The 19,392-nt window shown below is 43.0% G+C and overlaps 1 protein-coding gene across 4 annotated transcripts in view; it reads left to right on the plus strand.

Moving 5' to 3' along the window:
• Positions 1-19,392, plus strand: part of pde10a (phosphodiesterase 10A) — a 52,545-nt gene that overhangs the window by 27,895 nt on the left and 5,258 nt on the right. For 2 of the 4 annotated variants that reach the window (XM_084562333.1, XM_084562332.1), the window contains exons 2-17: positions 2,022-2,153; positions 9,596-9,624; positions 10,945-11,068; positions 11,709-11,758; positions 11,884-12,024; positions 12,451-12,606; positions 13,471-13,521; positions 14,112-14,170; positions 14,440-14,491; positions 15,014-15,156; positions 15,486-15,578; positions 15,797-15,983; positions 16,896-17,038; positions 17,341-17,424; positions 17,523-17,673; positions 17,785-17,940. In XM_084562333.1, the coding sequence (XP_084418459.1) occupies positions 2,022-2,153; positions 9,596-9,624; positions 10,945-11,068; positions 11,709-11,758; positions 11,884-12,024; positions 12,451-12,606; positions 13,471-13,521; positions 14,112-14,170; positions 14,440-14,491; positions 15,014-15,156; positions 15,486-15,578; positions 15,797-15,983; positions 16,896-17,038; positions 17,341-17,424; positions 17,523-17,673; positions 17,785-17,940 (1,751 nt within the window). The remainder of the gene's footprint in view (positions 1-2,021; positions 2,154-9,595; positions 9,625-10,944; positions 11,069-11,708; positions 11,759-11,883; positions 12,025-12,450; positions 12,607-13,470; positions 13,522-14,111; positions 14,171-14,439; positions 14,492-15,013; positions 15,157-15,485; positions 15,579-15,796; positions 15,984-16,895; positions 17,039-17,340; positions 17,425-17,522; positions 17,674-17,784; positions 17,941-19,392) is intronic. The other 2 variants (XM_084562331.1, XM_084562330.1) reach the window with 1 other exon arrangement.

Here is a 19,392-nt window from a genome sequence, read left to right on the forward strand (position 1 = left end):
CTGACAGATATTCTGTTTTGTGCTCCCCGCTGTTTATGCTGTCTCCTTCCACGTTCTTTTATGCCTCTCAAAAGTCCATCAGGCGATGAAAAAGATTAATGACATGAGTTTGAGGAAGAACAAAGAAAAAAAAGAAACAGCGGCTGCTCGAGAAAGCCGCCTTTTGCTCTTTCTTTGCGAAAAAAAAAAAAAAAAAGGGCCTCACACGCTCCCTCTTTTTTACAAGTTCTACTAGTGAGCAATTTTAAAGACACTCAGAATACAGCTCTATCAGCCGTTAAATGCCCGCTGCAGAATTCTTATCTCTGCTGTTTGTTCTTGCCCCATGGAAATAGGACATTTGACTATTTTTGTTCATGTGCACACATATGATTGCTAAATAATTTTCCTTTGACACAAAACATGTATTCATAAATTTATACAGCATCCTTGTTTTTTTTTTCCCCCCCTCTCTCTCTCTCTTTCTTGTAGCGGCTCTAATCACAGTGCCGTCTTTGTGTTTCAAATAGGACATCGTTGTAAGGGTCTTTTGCAGAGCTTCTATTTTACTCCTCTGCGTGTCCCCTGCAGCTCTCTCTTCGCCCCACCCCTCCACCACCCCTTAACTTTCTCTGATTTATTAAGCTGTATTCTGCCGATGTGCGTCAGAGCTGGCCAGGAGTCTCGTGAGGCGTTCCTCTCCTGAAGAGCTGTGTCTCGTGTCTGGACAGCGTCAGACCGCAGCGTCCTCCATCCCTTCGCCTCGCCCCCACCTCTGTTTGCCTTATTTGCCTTCGACCACAAGCCTGCTCGACCTGTACACGCACACATTGTGGGGGGGATAGAAGAGTAGCTGCCTGATTCTAAATTTAAATTATAATAGATTCGGGTTTTTTTTTTCACAACTGCAAGTTTACCTGCACCTGAAGTAGAATTTACTGCCTCTATCTCTTGCATCTTGTTTTATTTAGTCGGCCAAGTCTGTGCCACTTTCCACCTACTGTTGAGTCGTCCACTATTGTCTGAGGCCATTCACTACCCTGATGTTCCTACAGGATATGTGGCAGACGCCTCGCTTTGTAATATTTTCATACCCCGTGTATGTGTGTGTGTGTGAGTGTGAGTGTATCTGGTGCCAGAACACATGCCTCCCAGCTGCATGTCCTCCTGTGATTCATACTTGAAGGGAGTCTACACAGATGCTGCTGATAACCAGACATTTAGCGAGAGAGCGGCGTAAAAATGATCAGGGCTGTCTGAACACGACGGCCTTTCTCTTCACTGTTATCCGACAGCAGATACAGTACAGTGACTGTGTGCCTCGCTGTAAAATGTAAATTCGGAGCGACCATTTGTTGTTCTTCTCCGGGATTTATTGCTCTCCGTCGTGTCTGATCTCAGGGTTGAGTTTCGCTCACGACGAGATGACGCCTCGTGGCTGAACGTAGGCAGCTACAAGTCTTTGTTTTAGACGCACACTCCATTTGTGACCTAAACATGATGGTTTCCTAGTGCATCATGACTGCCTCTCAGACGCCAGCGGGTGTATTAAAAACAACTTTGCCTCAACGATGGTCTGGCAAATGGCTTTTTTCCCTGACAACAAAGACAGTAAACAGCAGCACTTAGCGAGCTCTCAAGAACCTAATTGCCTATTAAGCACAATCGAGTCCTCCTTTATCCTGCTGCCTCTGTTGGGGGCTCCTATCCCTGGAGATACAGCTTTACAGTAAACATAAGTGAGCTAGCCCGGCTATCTGAGAGGCTTTCGCTGTAACGTAGGCTGCTGCTGCCGCTCTCACTTCACAGTTAACAGAATGAAATGACCTTCGGCTGTTTCTAGTCTGTGCGACTGTCTGGGTAACCTTTCACTGCGAGACATTACCATTCTCTTAAGTCTCTCTCATCTATATTTTTTGTAGAATTTTATGCAACATGTCTCGCTGGTGGGGTTTTTTTTCTCTCCACGATTTGCTTAGTCATGAAAAAAGTTGTGTAATTTGAGGAACAAAAAAAAGACGCCTCTTGTCTCTGCTCTCCAGGCTTGACAGATGAGAAAGTGAAGGCCTACCTCTCGCTGCACCCGCAGATGCTGGACGACTTCGTGTTGGAAAGTGTGAGTGCAGAGACGTTGGACAGATGGCTGAAGAGGAAGACCAGCAGCAGGCCTGCAGGTATACACCCCCAGCACACACGCAGACAAACAAACACGCAGACACCGCCGTGGCTCTCGGGACCGCTGTGACATAACGGTTGGATCAGCAGTTTTCAGTATCCTGACGCAGAGTTGTAATTTCCGTAGAAGTTTGCTTTAGTTAAATATTTGTGCTTTTTTTTTAAACTCAAATCCTTCCATATGAGTTCCTGATTTGTCAACCGCAAACACTAGCTGTCCGGCAGCCATGTCATTTTGTCAGTTTGCTTTTATTGCACAAAAAAAACACATAAAACCTTTTTTTCAATGACCATAGGATAACCAGATCTGAGTCGTAGTGTGCTTCTGCGGGTTGCATTTATTATTCTGGCCATTTGCCGTACAAATCACTCATCTTCACATATGTCTCCTTTAATCGTCAGTGTGTGTGATAGACAGAAGAAAGGCAAAGGAGAGAGCGGGCCTGCCGGGTCTTTATGGGTCATTAGATGTGTTTGAGCGAACCGATTTGAGTTTGTGCCGTGCACTCCACACACAGCGGACTGTTTCTCAGACCAACCGCATCCATCAAGGGCCCACAGGGCTGGCACTCTGCCCAGTCGAGCTGCTGACGTCAGAGGCGACCTCCAGAGACATGCAGCCGGCTGAAGGGGGCCCAGGGGAGGGGTGGGGATGATGGTGGTAGTGGTGGTGCTGGTGGTGGGGGTTGTGCTGGCTCAGGGTGTGGGTGTGTTGAAGGAGGAAACTGGCAGAGGATGGATTTGTCACATTTTGGAGCTGCTTTCTACATGAGGTATGCAGACAGCAGTGTTTGTTGCTGCCACGCAGAGACGTTAATTTCTCAAGTCCGAGCCTGTGTTTGAAACAGTTTCCTGTATGCAGTATATACAGTACGTGTGTGTGTGCGTGTTCAGCTTGACAGATATCAAATACAGACCGGCATGTTAATAAATCTCGCTGGCGCCAAGTAGGAATAACTAATTTCACCCATGTTGTTCGGTGCTATGACGCCCGTGGAAAGCGGAATGTTGTTTTGCAAAACTTGATCACAGAGGCTCTGAGTTTTCCGCATTTCCGTGCGTGTGTTTAATCAGGTTTCAGTTGTCACATCAGTCATGAAGCGTAATTGCCTCATTTCAAAGATCCCAATTTTTCAGCTCATAATTGACAACTCCAGTCGCTTTCAGAGGAGATGTTACTGTAAGGAGCAGCTTTTTTAAAAAGTTCTTTGTTTAGTATCACTATAGCTGCTGACTGTTTTTTATTTCTAAGCACGTTTTAGCATTTAAAAGTCGTGTTTACCTCGTTCCTATTTCGCCACCGGTTCCCATTTATGTCAGTTGAGTAGGAAAATCAGTTTACAAAGATTGAAACTCACTTGAGTCACGTATCAAGTTCTAATTGTGCAGAAACCCAGCACTGATTAATCTGAAAAGCCTGCGCTGCATTACCACGCAGACATAATACAAATTTGACCAAAGAAAACAGCAGACTTGATGTTCATCACGATGTTAATTTGCAAGGGTCAGATTTCAAATTTCCGGAAACGTGCGCTAAGAAGACGGTTATAAGCAATGCAAAGTATATTACTGAGCCTCTAGTATGTGCAAAACTCAGTCGAGGGGCAAGGGCAACAAGGCACAGCTACATGAGGTAATTAGAGTGATAAAACTGTTTTACATAGCGACAATAGTGGCTAGTGTCTAGACTGTCACTCTCAAAGGTCCCTCTCACTGAAAGGTTTCTGGAGTCCAAATCAATTCCACATGTTATTCTTAGATTTACTTATTTTATGCATTTATTGCGAAGAAGAGAAAAATACAGATAAGTGAGAAAACAGCTGGGGACCACCAAACCGGAGCATCTCTTTTACTTTTTCCAGGTTTGATGATGATATTTACCCCTTGATTTAAATGTATGTTTTGCAGATCATGCACATATTACTGTAGGTTCTGCTTGCCTTCAGTTTGTATTAATGCACTCTTTATTGACTACTCATGGGGGAACTCCACTACACAACAGAGTCTGTATACATGTAAACAGGTCTTCAGGCGCATATGGATATGCATATGGGTAAAAAAAGATTTCTATATGCCCCTTTGTGCCGAGTATGATTAATTGTCTCAAATGGCGTCACGTTAGTACCGGGTTAGTGAGCTACCCAAAATATATACTTTTTATACCTTTGATGCAGTATTCGGCCACGGTGCGGCTCTTGAGCTGAGCGAGAGGGGACCTGCCAGTAATCAGCCTGACAGCTCTCTAATTGGGCCACATGTCTCTCTCTCTCTGAGTTGATCTCTACATCACATCAGTAATGTCACTAAGTCCGCTTCTTCTGTCAGACCACTGTGAGCTGACACTTTGGCACCACGCTGTAGCTTCCTTTCAGCGACTTGTGTCCATTCAAATGACAGGCACGGTCTAACATCTGGTTCATCACACAGACTGGATGATCACTGCGTTGCAGACGATGACTCTAATGCATTCCTGATTGTTCTCATAAAAGTTACGTTTTTTTATTCAAAAATTTAATTTCTATGTTCGTTTTTTTTGCAGCGACACTCTTTGTTGCTCAGATTGAGATTTTTTATGAGTGCAGCAGCAGCAGGACTTGTCATCATGTGCTTGTCACTGAGATAACCACCGCTTCCTGGAAGCAGTCCCTGCAGCCAGACTCGTTCTCACTTATCATGTGATGGACAACATTGGATTACATAAATCAGTTATTCTGTAAATGTACACACGTGTGTGTGTGTGTGTTTGTGTGAGAGAGAGAGAGAGAGAGAGAGAGAGTTTCATTGTGCAGCCTGTAATTCCTGGCAAAAGCTTTCACATCTTCACACTTCTTCTTTAGTTAAATCTGCAGCTGTATCACAAATGGATCTTGTCATGACAATCAGATTAGAGTTTTATTGTGTCGTTCTCTTGTTTTGATTTTTAATAATTGTATTTCCTGATATTCTTGTATTTATGTATCGAGATCGAGCTTCAGCTTTCAGAGCGGATGCGTCCTAGCGGTGCATTCGGAGCAGATCAGTTTCACAGAGAGCTGAACACGTTTTCCCAGAATCCTGCTGATGTCATTTGACCATCGCACCTTTCTCGGCCAGTGTCACACTGCCAATGTTTACTTCACACCGCACTCTGTCACAGGGTAATTAATAAATCCCAAACCTTCTGCTGCACCCGAGCAGAGGCCCCTCGTCGCTGATGTGTGCTTTCTGCAGTCTCTCGTGCAGTCACACACACACACACACACACACAGACACACACAGACACAGACACTGTATATGTAATGACTGCCTCTGTTAGACCATGCAAAGCTTTTGTAGTTCTGAAAGTTCTGCTCCCACAAGTGGAACGGAAGTCTGAATAAAAAGACTAATATAAAGTCTATTATTGTTGCTGCAGATCTAACAGTGCTTTGTAGATGCACTCATTTTAAATTTCATTCATAGTCGTGAAGGAAAAGTAGATTACATCCGCTGATTGGATGATTTTTCACATTTTAAATTAAGTATGTAATCAGTAAATTATGAAAAATTGCTGCTCTATGTCAACAGAACCTAGATCACACCTTCAGATTATTAGTTTTATCTAAACAAGTATTCAATTTAATTCATTTTTATTTATATAAAACAGAAATATAGCACACACTACATTTCCAAAGCGGCTAACAGAACATATGTTTTGGTCAAAGAGTAACTTAATCAATTTCTTCTGTTGATAAATCTAGTCATCACTTCAGTACTGCAAAATATCCGTGACAAGTCTGACTGCCTGCCTGATTAGTAATGGAGATTTTTGTGGAAGAGTGTGTGTGTCTCTGGCCTTTCTGGCCTGAACTCCAGAGGGCAATAGTTGGGCTGAGCTGTTAAGCAGCTGATACTGTTTCTCAGATGTGTTTAAAGGGCCAGTCACAAGCAGACAATGCCGTGCTTGTGTAGCAGAACCTCATACCCCACCACTGTGATAAGAGAGCTGTCTCACCTGCAGGGCTTTCCATCAGGAGGGAGGAGAAGGAGGAGGAGGAGGAGGAGGCCTCCTCTGCGTCGCCTCAAGTGCCGAAGAAAGGTGCTTGAAATAAAACTAAAATAATTTGCTGAACAGACGTCTCTGTTTCTAAAAAAGTAAAAATGCAAGTCTGCCGAGTTGTTGTTAAACGTCCTGAATTTACGACATCTACATAAAAGCAGGAGGAAGGCAAACGGAGGACTGGCTCGTAGGTAAACAGACAGCATGGCACAGGAGAAGGCTGCTGCTCTTGGCAGGTGCACTTCCTGCATGCAGCAGGTCGATGCAGGACAACCACTAGGTCGACACATATTGACCGCTGAGTCACTGCTAGCTGACCGTCCTGCAGGAGACTGTGTATCTGTGGCGGCAGATCAATAAAGCACCCATCAAGTATCGTACACATTCGACCCAGCTTACTGAGAGATTTTTCCTGTGAAAGGCCTTTGCCACGGGCCGCTGATATCTCCTGGAAGCTCGTTCAAATCTATCTATCTATCTATCTATCTATCTATCTATCTATCTATCTATCTATCTATCTATCTATCTATCTATTTTATTTTAAGCAGCCTTTAAAACATCACTCTTTTTTTAGATTTCCTCAGGCAAACTGTCTCATCTGCTCCACAGCAAATAATTTTAATATCTAATTTCACAAAGAAATTTGTTTTATATCAGATCAAGACATTAGCTTTCATCTAATCTTTTAACTCAGTTGAATCTTAACAGATTCTACTTTAGACCGCTGCAGTAAAAAAAAAAAAAAAAAAAAAAACTACAGCTGATCCAGATATAAATAATGTCTTGTAGCGATATGTTCAAAAGTCTGACTAACAATTTTCTTAAGCGATGGAAGTCTCAGCTGATGATTTAGCCCATAAATCTGCAACAAGTGGAAGGTTTAATTACACACCGTGAAATCAATGCGCTTTTCTTACTTAGTGTGAAAAGGTGTCTTGCTGTTATCACTGAGTATAACAAGAATAAGATTTGAGATCAGGCCTCAGGAGAGGGGGGGTATCTCTTGTCTCTCTTGTCACGCTCATCCAATCATTTTAACGTTGCTGATGTGCTTTTGGTCTTTTTTACAAGAATGGCCTGTGTGACTATTTTCTCCTTTATACAAGTTGTTCAAGTTCAGAAAAAGTTTGAACGGAGTGATAAAGGCGTCGTTTCAGCCTCTGACGGGGTTTTTAGAGTTTCTCGATAGTTGTGTTTAGTGTTCACTGCAGAGCGAGCCAGCAGTATGTTTTCTAAGAACATGTCAGCACTCTCCTCTCGTGTTTACTAAAAGCACAGCAGGTCCTTGAAAATATGGGATGGTATTAACAGACTCCTGGTTTCTGACGTTGTGTGGTGATACAACACACAGACACACTGAAGCCTGAATACCTTCCCTCTTACCCCCAGGGAGTAATTAAGGTTAATCCCATGATGCATATGTGATGAAACAAAGATGTTATAACGGGACGGTCAAATTGCAAGCCTTTGAAAAAAAACACTTTACATAAACAAAAAAAAAAAGCATTGCCAAACATGCAGTAGAGTGAATTCGAGCTACTTTCATGTGTCTAGGAAACACTGGGATGTGAGCATCATGCCGGGCCTGCACCTGCTGAAGGTGGGCATGACCCTGCATACATGCTTTAAAGAAACTTCTGGAGCTGCTCCAACCACCAGGCAGCTGGTTCTGCGCAGGTTTTAAGAGGCTCTTTGCTTTTGTATCTCTGTGGTTTCCAGGCACAGGAAGCTTCTGCGTTTCACCTTACAGTCTTTAGTCTGCAAGTACAAACGACTACTTCCTGTTTGGCTCCGTGCACATTTTTGAGTGCGCCTCCTCTGGGACTGCTGCACATGAGAAGCTGGCAGAGATTTTGTGCAATACCGTAACTGTAACCCGTAACACCACAAACATGGAATAATGTCCACTTCCTCTTTGAGGGTGATTGAGTTTCAGGGGACCATCAGATCCTGCTTGGAGGAGTAACCTATGCTGTCATGTTAATCAGATAAAATAACAGATTTAATTGATTTTGAACAATTTTTTAAGAAACAAGCTAACATTACAAAAGTCATTTTATCGCCACGTGTTCTTGTCCACGTCTACACTTATGTGTAAGCTTTGCTGCAGTAGTTTTTAAAGCAACACTTAAATATAATCTGATTAGTTTACTTCTTTACTGTTTTTGTTTGGTGCTCTAACCAGTACTGCCACCAAATTTTCCCTTCAAAGAGATTTGTGTTTGAATATTTTAGGCCTCAACAAGTCATTACCAAAAAAGATTAAGTCCGAAAAAAGTAGTACTTTTCCTTTTTTCAAGAGGGTTTGAAGTCTTTTTCAAGTGCAGCTCTCTGTCCTCTGATTGACGTCACGCCCGACCAGGGGTTGACTCTAAAATAGGTCTCATGGCTAAGTTAGGAAACTCATAGCATACTGGAGGAATGTTTAAAACAACAAACAATGTTGCTGGCTGTAATCTCTTTCTTCACTTGTTCAAAGTGGTCGGTTTTCAAAGAAGGGCCCGCTCGAGTCAGCACTTCAGTAGGCGCTTCTAAAATCGGCCCGGCTTTTTGCATGGTTTGATCACATGAAAAATTATCAAAGAGATCAGAGCATTTACTGTCCTCGTGCGCTGTTGACCCGCGCGTAGAAAAAAAAAAAGAGCTGCTCGAGCTGTGTGAATGGCTTTATTTTCATCCCAAGTAGCACTACCAGACTTAAAGTCCAGAGACTGCTATGATTGGCTGAATATTTTATTATTATCACATACTTCAGTGCCTGCATCCAAAGACAATAGTCGTATGTCTGCTGTCTCTCCAACGGCCTGAAATCACACCAGGAATTTGCACTCGAGGCCACAAAATGTTGCACTTGTCAAGTTGAATGAATATGTCTCTTAATTCTGTTTTACAAGCGGCGTAATTTAAGCAAACGTCTCCCTGCATCAAGCAAATGAGGAATTCATCCATAATTTCTAAGTAATGTGTGTTAATTCTTTAAATATGGCCTTTATATTTATATTTTATTTTTTTTCAATACTACTGGTGTGAGAACAGCATATGGTTTTGCTTATTTGCCGCTGTGGCCCTGTATAATCCATCAATGTGCAAATCCACTGCCGAGTGTCCGCCCAGTTTTCAAACAACCAGGACGGATTTCGGTGTTGCTCAACAATGATTGCCCTCACATTTGCGTAGTAACTTGTATTTACCATTTGACTGTTTGATTGTTTCGTATTTTGATGTGGCAGAAGGTTGCAAGAGTGCACAGATTTTACACGGACAGTGGCGTCACTTAGTTGCCCACCAGCATATTGACAAAGTTTTCATCAAAACCCATCCACCGTAGTATGTGACTTGTGCTGTCCGCTGTGCCCACAAGTGATAATTAACGGTAAATGCCTTCAAGAATATCAGATAACGCTGTAATTTTTCTCTTTACAGATGACACATCAGCTAAAGAAGTCAGCAGGGTAAGTGTTTGCTTAACTTTATTTATACATGACAAGGCAGCTTCGGTTCACAGCTACACACGGCGTGGAAGCCATCTTTATGCAGCTGGAGCGTCCATTACTAAGCAGGCCGGGTTGGTTGAGGACATGACTAAACAGCCATTTGCAAGGCAGTCTTTAGACTAACGCACGTGGACACCTCGACTTGCGTGACTCTAACCGCTGACACAGGGGCAGGTGGGTCAGCGACTTCAGTTTGACCTCAGCGTCTCTTGAGAAGAGGTTAACAAGCCTGGGAGTCCCACCGGTCAGTCAGAACTGACGAAGCGTTTGGAATGACGGGTGGAACATCTTCAAGAAGCCTTTGTTTGCCTGGTCTCCCCCTAATGCAACACATAACTCAAATACTACCCTTTAAAAATGTCATATGTCTTTCTTTGCCTAAAAAAAAGCTTGAAATAGCTGTACATTCCTACCTGCACAGTCTTTGAAGATGCAGGAGAGTAAAGATGATTGTGACTGTTAATCAGGCCAGGTCACTGTTCCCACCACTATTAAATAGAAACATAATCCAGATGACAGGAATGTCCCTTGTAAATTTGTTGTGTGAGCCAATGGGAAGAAAAGTTCCTGGAAATAGTGGATGTCCCTTGCTACACCCTTGTTCACACCTTTGTCATTCACATCATTAGTAAGTTGGGTGTCTGGACCCACAGCAGGGCCCCGAAGCCGAGTAGTAGGGACTTACACACAGGAAAAAAAGGTCCACTCAACCCCTCAGTGCGTCATCCATATGTCTGTGCAAACAGGATGTGGGAGGATAGAAGGCGTCCCGCGGGGGAAGATTTCTAGTGCGCCACTCTCCCTGCTGTCCTGTCCTCACCCGCTCAGAAGGCGCAGAAATAGACAGCTCTCTGGCCCCGTACAAGGCAGGAGGTCTGCCTCTTACATAACCACACTTTTAAGCTGAGGCTGAGCAGCAGAGCTTGCCAGGTCTCTAATCAGAACTGTGGGCTCCTGTGGCCTCCTCTCGGGACTGCAGGGGGATCCCTGAGCTAGAATGCAGCGGTGAAGGGGAGTGTAAGGGTAATGTTATGATGAATGGTTTTCGCTTTGTGAATGGCAAGAAGATAATCCCCTTTCATTCAAAAAAAATATATAAAAAATAATGCAAACCGAGTTAGTGTTTATCTGCCGCAGTAACTCTAGACCGGATGCAGAACAGAATGCAGGTTGTTGTCAGGTTTTCCTTTGTTGTAAGAATTTGCTGAATTTTGAAATTCAATCTCGGTGTTTATGCGAGACTGTGGAGTTGCAATTTTCCGTGTGTCTTGTGTCCAGCAGTACCAGGACACAAATATGCAGGGCGTGGTGTACGAACTCAACAGCTACATGGAGCAGCGCTTGGACACTGGAGGAGACAACAAACTCCTGCTCTATGAGTTGTGCAACATCATCAAAACAGGTGAAGCCAGAAATCATCCACGTACGCCACCGATTCGCCCAGCTTCGGTCCTCGTCGCGCTTGTGCCGCGACCCCAAAAGTGACAGTGACTGCAGCCTTTTTTTTTTAAGGGGAAGAATTCCTGCTTGATTATGAAAAATGTTAATGAATAAATATGTCTATGAGTTTGGGGTCAAATATTCTAAATACCTTGGCAGCATTGATTGATTCTTTGCATGCTTAGGTCTCTATCACAATGACAGAATATGTCCAGGACGGACAGAGTTTAATATTCTTTTCAAATAGGATCAGTTCACCCAAACCACACTACTCATTAACTTCTTGATCATTTGTGTATTGCTTGCTCCGCCGGCCGCTCTGTTGCCACATTGTATAATAACATGACCTATATATCAGTGTGAAATGGGACTGGAAAGGAGGACTGGGAATGAGATGAACTGGATGGCAGTCAAAGCCCTCGGTCAAAGTACCCTTGTTGTTATGTAGGACATTGTTTATAGTTTGTCATTAGATTGTAACTGGACTAATGTCTCCCTGCCACAAATTTCCTCTCGTGTACGTCCATCTTTTATTGTCGGACACATGCCTATGAGAATACATCATAGACGTGCGCTGACCTGTGTGTCTCTTGTGTCTGCAGCAACAAAAGCTGATGGATTTGCACTTTACTTCTTGGGAGAATGCAACAATGTGAGTGCACGGGGCATTTGCTGGATATGCTTTACACACTAATGCACTTGTTTATACGTGGCATTTGTTTTTTTTTGCTCTCCGATTCTGTCTCACTTCCTGTTCGTGTCCGTGCTTCTCACCAGAGTTTATGTTTATTCACTCCAACGGGCGCCAAGGATGGTCCTCCAAGCCTCATCCCCTCTGGCCCCATCGCATTTGGGACAACCATCGCCGCTCATGTTGCCAAGACTCGCAAAACACTGCTAGTAGAGGACATCATGGGGGTATGACTGTTGTCTTGCAACCGGAACCGATTTATCCATAACTGTATTGAGCTGCACTGATGCAGTGTTGGATTACAGATGTGTTTTTTTTTGCCCTCAGTCTCTCATCAAGTCATGCTAGCCCACTAAACATTGAAACATGTTAAGTTACAGTACAGATAATAGATAGCCAGTTTTGTCATTCACACTTCACAGTCAGAAGAGATTTCAAAGAATCCAGGAAAAGCCCTGAAATGCTTTTAAATTCGAGAAAATGTTACCAAAAGGAGCTTTAAGTAGCCAAAACCTAAAAGCCAACACAAATTCCATTGTTGTCACTGAAGTTAAGAATTGCAAAGATGCGTGTTTTATAGTGATTTTCATTGTACTGTTCAACAAAGTTAACAGTTCAGGTAATAACAACCTTCACTGGTCTCTATGTTGTAGGACGAGCGATTCCCCAACGGCACAGGGCAGGACTCAGGGATCCATGTTCACTCTGTCCTGTGCCTCCCCATCCTCACTGCCGTCGGGGACCTCATTGCCATCCTGGAGCTGCAACGGCACTGGGACAAGGAGCCCTTCAACCTCAGCCACCAGGAGGTCAGTCTGACCCAGACAAAACACATCAAGAGTGGGAGGCTGGAACAAGGCTCACAGAACTACAGTTAGCCTGGTATTACACTTAATCTGGATCTGTTTGAGATCTCTCTTAGCTTTGTGGGGTTCAGTTTATTGTGGAAAATACTTAATAACGGTGTGTGTTTTTCTTTCTCTAAGGACTCTCTATTAGGCACTAATGAAATACACGCTGTAAAATGCCTGTGCAGTGAGCTAGAAAATGCACAGGTTGTTAAAGAAGGTTTACTGTAGTCACATGAGCTTCAAAGAATAACATTCAAAATTCAAATCGTGGGTTAAAAGTTAAGTTTCATCTCTTGACGACATATTTAAACATTACTCCATGAGTATCTTAACTTTTCCGACTGTAAATGTTCCACTGTGTTGATCGGATTGCTCACACTGACCTTGTTTCAAGCTGAGCAGGTTGTGTTATCACTGTGTGTTTTTGCAGACACTGCAAAAGCATTAAAGCTGCAAACCAAAAACCAAAACAATGAGCTGAAAGACACTAAAATGCAGACTTATCATTCTTGATAGGCCTGCAGCTAAGAGTGGGCCTTCTGTCACATTACACATAGCCACTGAACCCCCTTTTCGTATAAAAATATCTATTCATGCAGCTTTCATTTTTTTAATGCCTAAATATTATTACGCAATACAGATGCTGCAGGGTCTGTGTCCCTAGAGTGGAGCTGGAGCTGATGATGGGCTAATTGGCTCTTATGTATTACATTATGTGTTAATGTGGAAATATGATAAGCTATACCTGGACAATGCATGTTAAGTGTGATGTTTTTTTGTTTCCTGATGTACGATCAAGCTGAGATTCACTTTCTTTTCTAGGTTGCAACAGCTAATTTAGCGTGGGCATCAGTTGCCATTCATCAAGTACAGGTGAGCAAACTTCCACGGAAGACAGCATTGAATTAAAATGCACATTGTCGTATATGTACCGTGCTGTGTGCACGATCAAGGACTTCTCTGGTAACAAGGTGAAACCCACTTGTCCCACTTATTTTGCTCTTGGATGGCTTTGTTTGTTCTGGTTCTGCACTAGCGTTGTTAATGGGGAAATCCACTGTGTACAGGAACTGGGTTGTCACTGGGCCCAGTCCAATCAACTAAGCCACAGATTCAACAAACAGCCCCTCTAAGGACATCATTATGCCCCAGTGCTGTTTTTATATGAACAAATAGCATAACACCTCAGAGAAGCAGCGTCCCACTGCAGCACTGGCCACAGTGGTCCTCTGGGCCCCAGTGAGCGGTACGGCACTGCAGCACGCTGCACTCCTGGCTCAGCTGCTCACTGCTAAGACACCCTGTAGTAACTGAAACTCATCAAGGTGGCTCACAGAGTGTAGATAACAAAGTTGGTTTGTTTACAATACATACAGGATGCTAAATGCGCTCCGTGGGAAGAGTTTTAGATAGTCTGTGGTCGTCTGTGTGCCCGATCATGACCTATTTTTCTTTGTTGCTAGGTGTGCAGAGGCCTCGCCAAACAGACTGAACTCAACGACTTCCTTCTAGATGTGTCAAAGTAAGAGCTGCTCCTCAGAGTTTTTCCTCGACACTAAATTAATTCATTTATTAAACGTCTGTTTGCATCATACGTTTAGTTCAGTCGCAACGAAACTGAGAAATAAACTCCGAAGTGAGGTAGTTTTCTAATCTTTTTTTTTTGTCAATAAATAAATTTATACTCACGTGACGGATGATAGACTGTAGCTTTCATGTCTTGAATGTGAACGTCATCAGAGCTTCCCATTTGTCAAACATCTCAATTCGCCATTTCTTCTTTTCGCACAGAACATACTTTGATAACATTGTGGCAATAGATTCTCTACTTGAACATATTATGGTGAGTGTGATTTCTGCAAGCACGTGCTCATTCACATTGTCCTCAAGGCTACACATCCTGGGAGTGTGTGTTAAATTATGTTTGTTTAAAAGAGTAGCTGCTGTAATGCAAATACTCGCACTGCTAATATTTCCTATGTTATTAAAAGGCAGCAGTTGTACTACTTCCCATGATCATTTTCTATTATAAATAAAACAGATGCATGTGTAGATTGGGCTGTGATTTGCAAATCTAAAAAAAAAACAAAAACATGATTTTCCTGTTTCTTTTCCTAAAACCCTCGTCTGTTTTTCTTGATTGCCTTGTGACTGTGCTGTCAACTCAAGTCCTCCGGTTCAAACGCTACAACGAACTGGGATGACCTTTAGTCATATTGTGTGTGTGTGTGTTTATAGTCCTCTCCATCTAACTGTTCCGTTCAAAATAGTTAAAACATTAGAGACACATCTGATCTTTGCTTATCTCCCCCCTTCAGTTCCCGGTGTTCCTGAGAATTTTCTGTCCCTGCTGTTGTTTTTACAGATATATGCAAAAAACCTGGTGAATGCAGACAGGTGCGCACTCTTCCAGGTAGATCACAACAACAAAGAACTGTACTCCGACCTGTTTGACATTGGGGAGGAGAAGGAAGGCAAACCTGTCTTTAGGAAAACCAAAGAAATTAGGTGTGTAAGATCCTTTTCTCTAGCAGCGTGCTCCTGTGAAACTAACTTCGTGCCAACTGTGTCTCTGTTCTTGTTTGATGTACGTTTTAATTTACACAGAGAGTTTCTCGTACCTAGAGGTCACAAGGCCCTATTGAGACAAAGACAGCTCAGAAACAGTCATTGGGAAAACAGCGGAAATTCAAATACATGTTAATTTTCTGAAATATTACAGTGGACCATGTGTCTCGTGTGGATTTTCGTATAGTTGGTGTAATGCTGTTTTTGTAAAGCAGATCTTTTTTTACCCAAGGCGACTAACTCCTCTCTCTCCTCCTCTTTCTTCACAGGTTTTCTATAGACAAGGGAATAGCCGGCCAAGTGGCTCGGACAGGGGAAGTCTTAAATATCCCAGATGCCTATGCAGACCCACGGTTCAACCGGTAAACTGGCTCTTTGATGAGCCATTTTTCATACCTCTCCATTATGTGGTTTCTTGAAGTTGTCCCGTAACTCCTCCTAAACAATTCTGCTTCAGTGTATTTAGGGATACAAACACTGTAATCAAACTACTACCCATTATAGATAGTATATTCTATAGGTATGAACTAATGAACGGCAGATCGATGTCTCATGTTTTTGTGTGCGCCTTCCTTAACAGAGAAGTGGACCTCAAAACTGGCTACACCACGCGGAACATCCTGTGCATGCCCATCGTGAGCAGGGGGTCCGTCATAGGTGTGGTGCAGATGGTGAACAAGATAAGCGGAAGTGCCTTCACTAAAACAGATGAGAACAACTTTAAGATGTTTGCTGTCTTTTGTGCTCTGGCCTTACACTGTGCAAATGTGAGTGCACCCGTTTAACCTTAAAATATTCTAACAGGACTAACTGATTTTGTCCAACAGCAAAAAAAAAAAAAAACACTAACCCATTCCCCATCCGTCTTTTGAATCATATTTATATTCAGTGATGAATATATTAATCCTACTTCATACTCGAGTGTGACTGGCTTATTTTCAGATGCAACTCTGACGTAGTAGTGGTCTCATCGTCATCTTAAATTCATACTCGTAGCTGGAGGGCTTGGTTTAGCTCTTAATAGGCTGCAGGTTTCCCTATCTGCCGGCGTAGTAATGTCATTTTCTCCACAACAATGATAGTGCTCTTGCTATTTAAATTGTGTATCGCCCCACAGTATGAATAAACACCGCTGATTATCCCTTACATGGAACGCAGACATTTCATGAATCATGCGTTGTGTGGTCTGTCTGTCAAATCTCGTCCTCGCTGTGGGGCCTGACTCACCGCCGGCTTGTGCGACAGACCTACGCAGGAGTGGCGTCACGAAGTTCGTTTTAAAACCGAAGCGGGATGTTAATATTTTAAGACAGGCGGTCTGCATCCGTCCAGTGACAGGATTTATGTTTCGGCGTAATTTATGCTTCACGTCTCTTGGAAAACTCAGTCCGGCCGGCTCTTGATTCATAGAGATTTATGGTGGAAGGTGTGAAGCCTGGTGCCTGTACCTGACCGCCTCACTCCTGCATGTCTGGGAAGGGGACAGGGATACAAACCAGATGTGGAGACACTCTTAACAGACATGCACATGAAAACTTAACCTTGTTTGACCCAGTGACACTCAAAGAATCTAAAGATAATATTTTACTACTAATATTTTTGTGGTATTTATAATGCTGGAGCTTCGGCTTGTTTATTGACTAATTCTTTCTCTGTGATTTTCCCTTGTGTCTCCGCAGATGTACCACAGGATCCGGCACTCTGAATGCATTTACAGGGTGACCATGGAAAAGCTGTCCTATCACAGCATCTGCACGTCTGAAGAATGGAAGACCCTCACGCAGCTCAACCTCCCTGCACCCATTTATAAAGAAATCGAAACGTGAGCGCTCAGTCTCAGTGCTAGCCCCTGATGATATACAAGACCTGGGACTCTGAGAGTGGTTGGTCTACAGCCACATGTCTGTGTAATGGATGATGACAGAGTCCAGAGCTGGATTATGACGCTCTGCAAGAGGGGGGCATGCACAGTACGAGAAGGGGCGGGCCTTTTACATGTATTCCTGTCAACTCAAACCGCTCTGACCTCATAAGACCTCTCATCTGCGTCTACTCTCCGTCTCCCAGGTGTGCTGTACGTGCTAATTTAAGACTTTCCTCTTCTCTCTTTCCCCCCTCCTCCAGGTTCCACTTTGACATTAATCCCTTTGAGGAGATCTGGCCTGCTGTCTTTATCTACATGGTTCATAACTCCTGTGGAAAGACCAGGTAGCGTCACTGGACCATGAAAACGTCAGTAGCAGTTCTTCACCGAAGCAGTCGTTGATCTTTCGCTCTCTTTTTTTGTTTTGTTTTTCCACGGGTAGCTTTGAGTTGGAGAAGCTTTGCCGGTTCACCATGTCCGTACGGAAGAACTACCGCCGTGTGCCCTACCACAACTGGAAGCACGCTGTGACCGTGGCACACTGTATGTACGTCATCCTGCAGAAAACCTCTGGGATCTTCACAGAGCTGGAGGTTTGCTTCTTTTTGGGTCCGCTAAGAAAAAGAAAACTGGAAACAACATTAATATCCGAGGCCACTGTGCAAATTTCATCAAACGATTCTTTATTTCACTTTGTTTAACAGAAGAAGGGTTTGTTGATAGCGTGTCTGTGCCATGATCTGGACCATCGGGGCTACAGCAATACATACCTGCAGAAGTTCGATCATCCACTGGCCGCTCTGTACTCCACCTCCACCATGGAGCAGCACCACTTCTCTCAGACCGTCTCCATCCTGCAGGTAGATCTCCAATATGCAGAAATTGCTGTTTTTTTATTTAATTCAAATATATCCTGTGGAATTGTGTACTCACAATAACACAATGCATTTTAAACTTTGCAGCATACTTGTAATTAGATTTAAGAAAATGTTGCATAAAAGAATATCTCTGTACGTTTAATTCAACAGGGGACAGAATTAATCAGCAAAGCAACATTTTTTGAATTTCAGGAATCAATGTAAAATTATATATACGACACAATATATTTAGAATTTGGGCGATTTAAAGTTTCTACCTACGGTGTTTCTAAATTGTTGGTAAAATTCTGCAAGCACTGTCCTTAGGCTTCACTGTCTTAGAAAGTGTGCTACGTTTAAAGCTTTTCACGGGATAAGGAGATAATATGGAACGGCTGTAATATTAGTTACAATGAAATCAAACATAATGACAACTGGATGGAAAGGAGTAAATCCTTCGTGCAGCTTTGTTGGGTGATTAAGAATGTCACTAGAGTTCAGAAAAATTCCAAAGAGCCAAATCTTTTCCTTACCTAAGTATAATTGAGTAAATGCAATGTCACCGAGACTGTCAAAAAGTTCAAGTGTCTTGTTTTAAAAGTAAAATTACCGACGTCAAATGAAAAAAATAAACCTTTACGGAAATAATCAACGCCGTAATAAGATTACGCCCAGTGGGTAAACTCTAAGATCAAAGAAATTAATTTTATACTCTTGCGTAACATTTAATTTAAGTAACGATGACGAGGAGTCACCAATGTATTGACGTACTGTAGATATTCAATGCACCCTTTGTGGCGCCGAGCCAGAAACAGATATGCATTTATTTAGCCGCTGCTCCTGCTCATCTGAAACGACAAAGAGAAGTTTATCCGTAACAAGAGCAGAGATTCTATAACAGCTACGCCTGGAGACATTATTACTAAATTTGAACGCGGTAATAAAACCTTGAGTTACGGCGCAAATCTAATACTCGGAATTTCACTTACACAAGGCAACATTCTCCAAGTTCTTCCCGAGAATATTTTTGTATTTATTTATGTTGCACATGGATACCATTAGTTTAGGGAGGCTGGAGGATACTGCAGCAGTCGCCGGGCGAGAGGCGGGGTACAGGTCGCCAGTCTATAGCAGGGCGAACACCGAAAGACAAACAACCATTCACACTCACATGAAAATGTACGGCTAATTTAGAAACACCACTTAGCCCAACGAGCATTTCTTTGGAATGTGGGAGGAATCCAGAGCACCCGGTAAAACCCACGCAGTCACAGGGAGAACATGCAAACTCTGCACAGCCGGCTGGTTTGGACCCAGAACCTTCTCTCTTTGAGGCGATAGTGCTAAAGTGACTTTACTTTAATACTCAACACATATATCTTACTTTCTTTGGTCATAAGTATCCTATAACTTCTTCTAAGTAGTCAAATTCAAATGTAATTTTCATTTCAAAGA

Source organism: Chelon labrosus, assembly GCF_963514085.1.
Source record: "Chelon labrosus genome assembly, chromosome: 15".
NCBI lineage: Eukaryota > Metazoa > Chordata > Actinopteri > Mugiliformes > Mugilidae > Chelon > Chelon labrosus.